The sequence below is a fragment of the Paramormyrops kingsleyae genome, chromosome 25, assembly GCF_048594095.1.
Source record: "Paramormyrops kingsleyae isolate MSU_618 chromosome 25, PKINGS_0.4, whole genome shotgun sequence".
In the NCBI taxonomy this organism is placed as follows: Eukaryota; Metazoa; Chordata; class Actinopteri; order Osteoglossiformes; family Mormyridae; genus Paramormyrops; species Paramormyrops kingsleyae.
Genome location: NC_132821.1, coordinates 29,679,895 through 29,692,577, shown reverse-complemented (window position 1 = coordinate 29,692,577; position 12,683 = coordinate 29,679,895). Strand labels below are relative to the sequence as shown.

The following is a 12,683-nucleotide window of genomic DNA, read 5'->3' as shown; positions in this document are numbered from 1 at the left end:
ACATTCCAGCCGTGCATGGCCACATAAAACTCAGAAAAAGAATACTTGTTATCAAGACAGATTTCTCAGCTAACCTATCTTGAGCTACCAGGGGGAGTTGTGATTACAACTGGAGGACACATTACGGCCATTTCAGCGATAATTGCACATGAGAAATTGTTGAGCGACCAACAATCCGATTTCACAGGCCCGTGCTGTGGATATTAACCAGGCGCCTCAAATGACTCAATGGGGGTCTTCTGACCTGCATCGCCGCTTCCTGCATATACTCTCTCACCATCCTGTCAACATTTGGTCTTTTAAATGTACATAGCTTCACCTGAATATCTACGCGCCAGTCGGAAATGACACTTGAGAGCTCTCCACAGTGGGACTGAATCTGCGCTTTTAACGTGAGTACAGTGATTAAACATGGGAGGAAAGTGGACATGATGTACCAAACCAAGAGCACGCTTGTAACACGACTGTGACATTCCGAATCTCTGCACGGAGGTGAAATGCATGATGGTCCTTCAGACTGGGAAAACCGCGTGTTCGCTCAAAATGCTGGATGAGGTCACTGTAGCAGGCCTGAGAGCAGCTCACACCCTCGCTGCAGTTCAGGCTCCCATAATGCCACAGCATGGATATGGAATTAATACGTACGAGCAAAAGAGGGAGTCATGTTATGACATCATGTCTGAAACAGTGTTTCCTGGGAAAAAAAAAAAAAAGATCAAGTAAACTCCCTATAATACACAAGAAAGAAAGGTTTCAAAAAGGTTTCAGGGAAAACACTCTTGCAAAATCTTAAACATAGGAACATGTATATTGTGCACAAATGTGATCTACAAACACTGTCAACAATTACACATGAAGCCAAATCATACAGAAAAACTGAAGGTCTGATTTGCCTTATTCCACAATTAAATCTACCCGTTCCAGTGTAGGGATGAATTGTTCATTACAATTATATTTACGCTGACAATAAGGCAAAAATGTACTTTTTCCTTTTCACACTTTGACTACCTTTTTATCAGAATTCAGGCCTGGTTAATGGTTAACGATTTCAGTTCTTCCTGGTCTTAATGTGGACTATTACCTCAAAATTACTCAGCCGTGCTCAGTGTTGAAAATCACTCACGCGGCCGTCACTCTACAAAAGATGCACGCGGCCGCGTTCATCCGCTGAGGGTAACGTCTCCTTCCTGATTGTTGTTTTGTTTTTGTCCCCCATGCAAAATGTCAGGTTTGTCACCGGCAGTGAGGAGTACAGCAACTAAAGTCACAATGGCAGCCCAGTCCTGAGAAAAATCATTTTTTAGTAATCTTTTATGAAATAGAGGCAGTCCTCGGCTTAAGAACATCTGATTTGGGGACTGCGTGTACCTAGTGTTTTTACCGGCTATGAAATTTAAATATGTAAATATACAACTTTGTTTTTACGTATCAGTTTTCTTCCAATGATGTGGAAAAATGCATGTTATTATTATTATTATTATTATTCATAATATTAGTAGTAGTAGGAGGATCAGTGGTAGTAGCTTTGTATGTATTTGGCACAGTTTACTGCTAGCCTTAGCCATGCTTTCTTACACGGAGTAGTTAATTTCATTCTACCACTGCACGGCCCCTCCAGGTACCGCAAGGCAAAAGAGTATTCAGCTAATCAGCAGGAACTCACCAGAGTACTGTCACTGCCTGAACCATTAGCTGACAATCTTTCAGTTAATCTCCTCAATCTTCCCCCTTATTTCCTTCGCCGTTTGTCACCATCCCTCCGCCGCAATCACTAACTTACAGGGCATCAAGAAAATAGAGGTTACATGCTTGACTTCTCAAGGAAATGAAGTTTGATGATTGGAGATCAAAGGTCTCTACGGTGGATTCCAGAAGCACAGGCGGGCGAGTAGAAACAAGCACAGGCCATTAATTCTTTTTCCTTTCTGAGAATTTTTTTTTTTTTTACAAGTTTCCACTTTCCTCCCGACGAGTCATTTAAGCTGTTTCAGGAGTTTGTTAGCTTGATTGGTCATTTAATTGGTTTAACAGAACATTGGCTCAAATTTTCTTCAGTCAAACGTCCTTCGCTTGTCAATTCACTCTTGAAATCTAAGAATAGCACAATCATTAACCACAAAATAAAGTACTCTCTGCAGGACTAACTCAGACAAACGAGGGAAGCAGTGCTAGCTGATGTTAAAGGTGTATTTTCGGATTTGGGTAAAGGCTTTAACTGAGATTCAGGTAAAAAAAAAAAAAAAAACACTGAAATGAGAAGAGGTTGGCATTTAAAAATGTTGCATCCAATCTAAAGTACAACATTTTAATACAAACTTATCCATTTCGCCATGTGATTGCATGAGTAATTAGATCACCCTAAATTAATTAGCCTGCCTCAAATAATAGGCATACCCAATAATAATTATTTTCAGAGCATATTTCTTTAGTTCTCTCTCTCATGTATTTTAATGTTTTAAGTTTTCCAAGCACAAAAACCCAGCTATTAAGAAATTAAATTGAAAAAACGAACAGGATTGCTTGTGCCACCAAATGCTGAACGATAATGCCAACCAGATGTGAGGTTCATGGCAATAATGAGTGAATTAATCTTCACTTGCCTGAAAAATAAATGTGAAAAACAGGAATCCTTTATTTTCTAATTTCATAAATAGGACGGCAGCATTATTGCTATGGTGATCTGGTTACCAATAGATACAGCTTCAGCCTTCAACCTCTGGTACCACGCGTCTCCGCTTCAGATTATCTAAGATATTCTACTCTTCAGATGAGGCCAAAACAGTTTTCACTTCTTCCACCGAGGTTGTAAAATGAGAACAGATTTTTCCATAAAGTGTGACATCCCAAGGACGACAGCCGCTCTCCATTATCACAAAACATATTGTGAGGCAGGGGAGGCAGAACCAGCCAGGTATTCTTAATGTCTCCAGTCCTACTGAGGGACTCTGTTGGTCTCACTTCCACTAAAAACAAAATATGGGGAAGCGGAGCTGCAGTAAGAGCCTTTGTGCAGCATTACTGAGACACGCTAAAGCCAGTGTGTGACTCGGCAGCGTAGAACTCGAATGACTGGATAGTCGCTGCTTTAAATCCCATGGTCGGCAGGGTGATGTCACCGTTGGTCCCTTGAGGAAGACTCTCAGTTACTAGAGGGACCAGCTACAGGGTCTCTTTGGATAAACGCATCTGATAAATTAAATGAAATATATAATACTGAAGTAGACAAAGCTATACTGTTATAAAGTAAGAGTGTGTGTGTGTGTGTGTGTGTGTACACTAGTGGCCAAAATTGTGGAAACACCTAGTATTTTTGGCATTATGCTTTAAAAATGACTACACAAATATTGGCGGTAATGTCTATAAACAATCAAAAATGTTTTCAAATATCAAACACTGGACAGTTAAACGGATAACTGGAGTAATTGCATGGAATAAAGTTCTGTAATCTCTAGAAATTGGAAATGTTTCCACAATTTTGGCCACTAGTGTATATATATTACAATAATGTTTACATATTGCTATCATGGGGTCTCCCGACTCCGGTCCTGCAGAGCTACTGTCCGGTAGGTTTTCTGTCCTCCATGGCTTCTGATGAACCACACCTGATCTCATGTAATGACCAGGAACAGCTGTGGCTTAAGTGAAACCAGGTAGGATAGAAAACGTACCGGTCAGTAGCTCTCCAGGACCGGAGTCGGAGACCCTCGCATTAGAGTAACCGGACTGCCAGGCAGATTTAATACGGCTTTGTGTGTACGCTCTTCTGTATGCACTGCAGCGTAATAGCGGCTCTGCCTCACACTGAGAGGGCAGACCCATCTGTTAAGGCCACGGCGGCCCGTTGCTCCACTGCCCTTTCAGCATCCCCTGCCGTAGAGGCAGTTCGAGCGGCAGGGTGCCTCAGAGGCCACAGGTGGGATCGACTCTCTTCCGGCGCAGCTTTCAGGAAACGCTAAACTAGCAAGACGCGTGAAGTCATGTCTGAGCCGTTCAGGGAAGGAGATGCAAAGGACATGCAGCAGGACCGTCTCCAGGCTGCTCTTTCTACTCCCCCCCCCCCCCAGTTCTCCTTCATCGTTATTTTTTCACATCAGAAGAGCTTCTATTTGATGCTGAGGACGCCCGACCGCATTCATATTCTGCAGGCGTGCCGAGGCGCGCCGAGAAAACACCCATGAGCTGAATCGGGCCGATGCGCGGATCTAGGGAATCTTCCATCGATTAATCCATCATGCATTTTCATTGATCGATTTTATTTTTTTTATCTATCCTTCCCGTGTCAGCGGTCCATCTTTAACAGCACTCTGCAGGTCAGTCCATTGAATATCAATGGATCTCTGCCGAAAATCCCCCGGGTTTAAAAGAAAAGGTCCATTAAGGCAGATGATCGGTAAAAACAAAGTTTCCATAATACCTTTCAGATAATTGCTTGTAGTTCAACTGCTGAATACATGTAAAGGCACGCTTTAATACACCGTCATTTAATAAAGTCTGGACTCACCCGCGCTCATTCTTAAAAGGCACAGAAAAGCAATTACACTCAACAAATAGCTCCCCCCTCACGGGAATTCTCGCATTCATCCTGGGGAAGGCAGATTAAATTCCTATCACACCTGCATGAATCATGAGATCCCTTTGCACCGATATATATCTTAACCTCGGTTAATTATCACGATCGATACCCAAGATTCAGCAGGCGGACAAAATAATACTGAGCCAAGCGCCTGTGTCTGCATCCGCGGACAATGGATCACCGCATCGCGCCGTCGTTTCCCCTCTAAAGATATCGTTTGGCATAAAAACAACCGTTTGTCTCTTGTAAGTGAGAGGAAATAAATTACAGAGTAAATTTGCCAGTAAAACAGGACAAAGCATATCGATGGCAACACGGCGGCATTTATCTCAGTTGTGTGTCTCCACCTTAGATACCCACAATTCATTTCAGCAAATTTGTTGCACTGCGTGTAATTCATTTAGTAAGAAGGTAGCACCCTGAAATCAGGACTTTTACCAATCAAAATATTCTAAAACATCTACAGCTGCAGACCCTGCCCACTACACTGTATCTACACTGTATCACTGTATCAATTCATCCTCACGTTGGAGTAGTAGGTGAGCACTCCATACTTTGAAGCACAACTTTGCCTCTTTCATGCTTATTTGTACTATCACCTAGGTATTTATATAACTTTCTCTCTATTAGTTTATCAGCAGTGCATGGCTTTCATATTCCACCGGCAAACTTGCATATCTAAAATATAAAACCATCATCTAGCTCCTTAAGTGAACTGAGGAACCATAGCATTCTGGTCTGGGATAACAAATTTTCTTTATGTTGATTTTCACCTTCTCTGTCCATCTCGGGGTGTCCCGTTGCGGTCCTCGGGAACCCACTGTCAGTCCATGATTTTGCTCCCACCCACCTCTGAGAGCAAAAAAAAATGTGGACTGTCCGGCAAGGAGCTGGGAGGGAGCAAAAATGTGGACTGTCTGGCAGGGAGTTGGGAGGGAGCAAAAATGTGGACTGACTGGCAGGGAACTGGGAGGGAGCAAAAATGTGGACTGACTGACAGGGAGCTGGGAAGGAGCAAAAATGTGGACTGACTGGCAGGGAACTGGGAGGGAGCAAAAATGTGGACTGACTGGCAGGGAGCTGTGAGGGAGCAAAAACGTGGACCGACTGTGGGTCCCCGAGGACCCGGTTGGGAAACACTGGTCTAACTGAAGCATTTGCACATTTCATTTCCTCTTCAAAGGGTGACCTGCTGATGTATGATACACAGTAACTCAAATTCGAAACATTTCCTTTCTGGAAGGCAGGTTTGATAGTTTACCATTTGAAATGTGCCCAGTTTCCTCTTTTATGCAATTTATCCCACCGCCTCACTTGCTCTGAATAACAGATTGTTTGTCATTCAGGCAGAATTGGAGATGACTATAACTTCTGAAAACACTGAGCTTGTCAAAATCTTCTTTTTTGTATAACTGGTTCCTTTATTTTGTATCAATACTCCTCGCTAACAGAAATACCAATGTTTATCCAAGAAGCTGATACAAAGCCTAAGACTGGATATATATGGATGTACTTTATCAATAAGCAGTTATCCAAGATCTAATGTGATTATTAGCGATTCTGTTACAACTGGGGTGTGGTTGGTCGATTTCACCTCAGGGGCGTATTGGTGTGAATTTTAAATCTTATTTCTGTTCCTGAGATAGGAATGCCTATGCTTGTGTTTGTGCTGTACATGACATCAGGACGCCTTGTTTACATAAAACAACAAAAGAACTCACCCAGTCGGTTATCCAATATCCCAAAATCCAGCGAGTATTTCACAACGTGATAGTTGTTCCACACATACAGCAAATTGTCTCTTGGATTGTAATCCACAGCTGCGATATACTGGTAGGAGTTTGGGAAGGGAATGTCGAGGTAACCCTCCTTGCTGTGCTCCGTGCTGTAGATGTAATCAATCTTATTCCCCGTGGCTTCGTTGTCATCATCTTCGTAGACCGTCTTCACCACGTAGAGGTTTCCGCATATCATGAAGGCGTTGGAGGCAGATCGCTTGTCATACGATGTCTCCCAGGTGCCTTCGATGCGTAGGGTGTACGGATTTAACTGGCTAATAACGATCTTGCCATTATTCTGTTCCGTGGCATAGATCACCCACAGTCCATTCTCGTCCACCGCGAGGTCGATATCCGATTTACCCCCCCAGCGGTAGGGCGAGGTGTCGTGGTAGTTGGCGCTGGCAATGATGGCCTCGCCGCTCTTGATACGTGTGCGGAGGTCGTACTTGACGATGTTGCGCGTGCGCTCCTTGTTGAAGAACAGCGCCCCATCGTACACCACGAAGCCCGTCCCGTCCACGCGGTGGGGCAGTTTGTACGTGGTGGTGGGTCTGCCAGCGATGAAGTCCTCCTTGGACGAGTACTCCGTCAGCGTGTCCGTCCTGTAGGGGGTCCACGGCATGTAGTAGATCTTGTCCGATGCTTGCAGTGGGTCTTTGCACCAAGCTCCAGATTGATGGTCAGACTCGAACAGGTGCTCGCTCTGGTACACTCCCCTCAACAGGCCCGGACACAGGAAAACTGAAGAGTCAAGATTAACGAGAGACAATAGGGAAACAAGAAAATAAAACACAATAAATAACTTGATATACAGTATGGGATATCCTTAGACAGTGACATGTTACTAATCGTTTCAGTTGCAATTTCTGAATTTATTTTCCTCTTTCCGGAATAGCACGCTTTTCATTTCTGTCACGGCTGATGGTGACACCCACTTGTGAACCTGAACACGGCTGATTTATGCACAGACATATAGTGCGTTTTAGCATACTTTGAATCCGCACAGTCTTTTCTGCGCACATAGAGGTGACTGATTGCTGATTATGGAAAACAAAGGCCCTACCAGACCATAAAAAGTCCTCTTTCCATTTAATGGCTGCTACATTATCTGAAAAAAAAGTATTGTGTTACAAAATAAATCCATCACAAACCAAACCAATTAGCTCTCGTTCTTTTACGTTCCTTCCCATAATCTGGCGGCCTTTACCGTACATGTTGGGAAATTATTCCCTTGCATGAGACTTAAAACCTTCCCTTTTGGGTGGGGGGGGGGTGTGTAAATAAATAATGGATTTAAATTTGAAAGGCATTACTATATAATACCTCACCCTGAATGACATCAGTCTATCAAGTGGATTGCGTTCAAGACATACCTCATTAACGGTATTACTAGAAGCATACAGACATCATTCTTTTGTGTTAAATGAGTCAGGCCACATTGCAAAAAAAAAAAAAAAAACATATGTACACTCAGCATGACAGCAAATGACATAGTGTGAAAATGAAGGCTTGAGATCATGACATCACGCCTATAATACACGGAGCGTGTCTCCCGGGTTGGATGTGAATGATGGGGAAAGTGGACATGCTTGGTTTGGGGGACATGCGAGATGTTTCCAGGCAATCGCACTGTAGCCATCACTTCCAGGTACGGAGATTGAACACTTGGCCAGGTTTTATTCGCTCCTGGGGACAAAAGTATTTTAATGCTCAGTAATACAAAAAAAAAGTCAAAGAAATAATTTTCTGAAAGGCCACTGGCAGGTGATTATTTATCGAAAAATAGTTAAGTAAACAGATAGACAGACAGACTAAAATCATATTTTATGCAGTTGGCTATTTGGTGAAGTGATCCGATCCTGGCACATCGCTCCTGGGTTTAACACGAGAGACTTGAACCTGTAAGTTCAGAAAGCATAGGCATACTCCATTAATGCAGCACTTCTGTAAATCTATAAAGACAGAGTGAAACAGCAACGCCACACAGACGGGGGCTCTGCGGACACGCATCGAGTGGCACCAGACAGACGAGTCACAATTACGGAAAACCAGGGTCGAGACATCGCTGCAACGTGAGAGCCGAGCCCACGTGGCACCGTACAGCGGCGAAATGAGCGTGGTCAGTAGCACTGGGCGCGTGTTATGCGACGGGATGGTGATGGGATATGGGATCGGGACGCGGCAGCACGAAAGCGCAGCCCCCTGAGTGCATTAGCGGTTCGCAGTGCGTGTGATAAGCACTTGTCAATACCGCATGGATGGCAGGGGGGCTCTCTCGCTATCTGCCCCCAGCCGGGATTGTCTGGAGGTTACGACTATCTCGGAGATCATTACTGTCTGGGCTGCATGGCTCCCGGAGCACAATTACAGAGACGGCGGCTTTTCGGGCTGCGCGATTGATTATTTAGGACAGCGCGCTAAGCGTTTTCATTAAATAAATAAGTAAGTAAGTAAATTAAAAAACAAACACACACGTACACACAGACATACAGTACACACGGTACCTCGCCTGAGACGCTTAAATGTACACAAAGAGTCAGGTGATTAAAACATGGGCGATGAGTTCAAGGCAATCCGGAGATCAGACCTCAAAATAAAGTGTATAGCTGTATATACGGTTTTCGTCTCTTCTCGAACGTTCCGCTACCATTCAATTAAGCCAACGCGGCCAGAAAATATTATCAGCGTGGCCGCCATGGTGAGACAGCTGGCCATAGCTGAGAATAATTAACTGTGAACCTCAGCAGTGCAAATAGGGGGAAAAAAAAACACTGAACCACAAGGAGTGACAGAGCTAATTGGAATTCCATACTATGTGTCATAAAACATTTAATGTCTGAATCATATATATATATGCGGAGGAGCGTATAATTGGAAAGGCATTGAATTACCTTTTTGTTCCACTTCTATGTTAGGCATTGGGGAGACAAGAGGAAGAGAGAGAAGAAAGAATAGATTAATGATGCGACAACGGTACCCTTTCAGGTCAAAATAATATGTATCATATTTTACCCACAACCTTGAGAAAATGGTCAGACGATCCTTTGGAGCAATAGATGATGTAATTATATAAACTGTGGAGAAAACTGTGATAAAACACGAGGAATAAATAAGGATGAGATAATGAGAGGCTGTTTATATGCGATTCCCGACCTGCTCAGTGAAGCAGCACTGTAAATCAAAGGGATGCAGCGTCCAGACACGGAGCATAGCTGGAATTTAAGGGTCAGTAATGACAACAGGGAAATGCACCCATACTTCCACGAGGCCAGCGGTGTCCCATTCAGATGCTGGAGGTAACTGCAATTCAATTCCGAGTTCCATTCTGAGCATGTCTGCTAGAAGAAGGAATTTCCATTGCAAATGGTTCCTCTCGAGTCCTCAAACACACACCTTGCTGCAGCACGCTAAATTTATTACAATTATTGCATATTTATTTATTTTATTTTTTTGCAAGCCAGCCAAAAGAAAATAAGTTAACCAGCTTTTTTTCCCCCATGATTCAAAAGACCCAGCTGACAAACCGTCATCAGTCTCATTGATACCTCAGGAACGTCATCAACACTCTACACGTCTTATGATCTGTGTCATGGTTTCATACGTCATCAGGGTGGGGAAATTTAAAGTTGTTTGTAGTCTCTGGCTAATTGAAATGAAATACACTGTATAATATGCAATATTCTTCACTGAATACAATGAATCTCATTTAAAGGAGATCTGAGAACCGTATGGGGGGGGGGGGGGGTGTCATGTACTGTATATGGTACATTGTTGGGACCAAATGTCCCCACAATGTGATAAAAACCTGCAACCTTTTACCTGGCAGGGCTACTTTTTCGGTCTCCACATGGAGATACTTAATTTTATAAAAATCAGTGACTGCGATGAAAAAAGTAACAATGCCAAAAGTCTCATATTTTGTTTGTTTACTTGTGGTTAAGGTTAGGGCTGGGTAGGGTCTGTTGGGATTAGGGCTTTCCTCATAGAAATGAATCCCCACGATGCGAGTCCCCACAATGATATGAGTACAGGTGTGTGTGTGTGTTTGTAAACATCCAAGATGGCCCAAGGAAAGTAGATTAGAATTAGCATCCCTCATTGAATATCATCATTGTTTAATGTGTGTGTTTAGGATTTATTCAATACGACTTCTTTATCCATCTTAAGAAAATATGTATAACAATGTAAAAAGTAACAAATCGACCTCTGATGACCTTTGGGGCATGAGGCATGCAGACAAAGAGGCAGCCATCCAAATCTAAGTTTTAAACAGTTACACATATGAACAGCTTCATATGCACCTTTTTAACATCAACACACAGCATACGACAGTTCTGTTTTCTTAGAACGGCGTAGATGTATTTCATGGAGAGATGCAGTGCGTGTTTGCCGATACCAATCTCTGTATGTTTGCATAGTCAGCACCACACATGTGCGCGTGTGAACGTAGCTGGCCTGAACTGTCAGGTGAAAAAACGTTTAATTTGAGCGATGATGTTTTGTGAAAACACTGGAGTCCGGAAAAGTTGGGCTGTGACCCGTCAAAGGGCCCCCATTGCCCAGCGGCCCTTGCAAGTTTACACACCGCATACCAGTGTCAAAAACAGATAATAATCCAGCCTAATTTTTACATTCTTCATAATAAATTTGGACCTTTGCCCATTCTGATTACAGATGACTGAACATGAAGTTCTGACCTTAAGTTCTCCAAACATTTGTATTCCGCGTAGCTGTTTAAGAAGAAATACAAGACACGTTCAACACACACACGTTCCCTAGAAAAATGAAACGGCTTGATTAATCCTTTTGCAGAGAGGTCATGGGGAAACACCAGGATAGATATTGTTTTTCTTAAATAATCCATTTCATTCCATGGCGATTAATGGGCTCGTAATTATTTTATCTCCCTTTTGAAAAGACCCAAGCTACGTCGTCGAGTAAACTGACGCACATTACGTCATGTACTTGGCTTTTTAAGGCGGCCAAAAATAAATTACAGCGATCGGAAGGCTGAACTTTCGATAATCTCCCTCGTCGCTATACCGGCTGCAGCCGGAGATTTCAGATTGGAGCGATTTATCACTTCGAACGGGACCTTTCATGATGGCAGAGAGGCATTAACTACTGTTTGGAGAGACATTCATTGAAGCTTCCCCTCCTTAACATCCCTAAATTGGACCTCAGTGATCATATAAAATACACCGTAATGGAACAATGGGGCACGGTAATTCCAGGCAGGGGCATTGTCACTCATAAAAGAGTGTCCCAGACATTCCGTTCCGTTTCCCTTCCTCTGTACGTGATTCACATCAACATAATAATGCAACAATCTATAGGCAAATCCTCAAATACAATGGGTGACGGCGTCTAAATGGTTTTATTCCTTGTCTTGCTGGCACGCTGCAATAAGCTACAATTGCCTGCCGTTCTAACCTAATTTTTAATATTTCTCTCAATCAAATCAGTCATCCACAGCTGGGGTCAAATTTACATTCCCCAGTCAGTTTGAAGTGATTTGTGTCCCTCCAGCTAACATAACCGGGGGGGGGGGTTGGATGCAGGTCATAAGACAGGAGACACCCGGGAAGATTTGCCAGTCAATCACAGGACTCGGACACACATGATCACGAGCAATTTAAAGGCACAATGGAAGGAAACAGCAGTTCATGGATTAACAATGTAGAGATACAATGCTAACCACTGAGGCACTGCACTGCACATTATTATTATTATTATTATTAGCAGATGCTTAGCAGACATTTTTCTTGAAAGCACCTACACAGCTGTTCTGTTAACCAATCACCTTTCCCAAAGTGGTCAGTGAAAGCCACTCCCACAGCCAGTGAGTTTCCATCACATGACCGCCCCTGCCTCTTCCCATAGGTGCGGTCCTGCATTCGGCCGCATCTGCCCGGCGACCGCGGTGATGTCATCGCCGGAGCACATTATCTAATCACGGCTAATTGGGGAACATATTTATCTGAATCTGTGAGGAAATTGTGAATAGATTTCCTATCCTAAATTAATTACTTAATTACCCAAATCAGAAGGTTTAATAGCATAAGCCCAGGGGTATGAGGGGTTATAACTGCAATTTCTGTCAATGGAGCGATTGCTAACGCTCAGAGGCGCTGATTATTCAGGGAAGGGACCGAGTGAGAGGTACACCGGTTTGGACTGCAGCCAGCAAAACACGAGGGACATCAGGACACCGGCCAAATGAGCTAAAATAGATAAATAAGGCCCATTTCATGCAAGATGGCCAGCGGAGCCATGGAGCATTAATAATGTAGCTGCATTCTCTAATTGCACCTTAATATCCACAGGCA

The 12,683-nt window shown here is 43.3% G+C and overlaps 1 protein-coding gene across 12 annotated transcripts in view; it reads right to left on the bottom strand.

Annotated features, from left to right (window-relative positions):
- adgrl3.1 (adhesion G protein-coupled receptor L3.1) overlaps nucleotides 1-12,683 on the bottom strand; it is a 172,371-nt gene that overhangs the window by 67,244 nt on the left and 92,444 nt on the right. For 11 of the 12 annotated variants that reach the window (XM_072707693.1, XM_072707684.1, XM_072707683.1 and 8 more), the window contains one exon: nucleotides 6,295-7,095. In XM_072707693.1, coding sequence (XP_072563794.1) covers nucleotides 6,295-7,095 — 801 coding nt within the window. Of the gene's footprint in view, nucleotides 1-6,294; nucleotides 7,096-7,417; nucleotides 7,675-12,683 lie in introns of those variants that run through there. The other variant, XM_023829633.2, reaches the window with a different exon arrangement.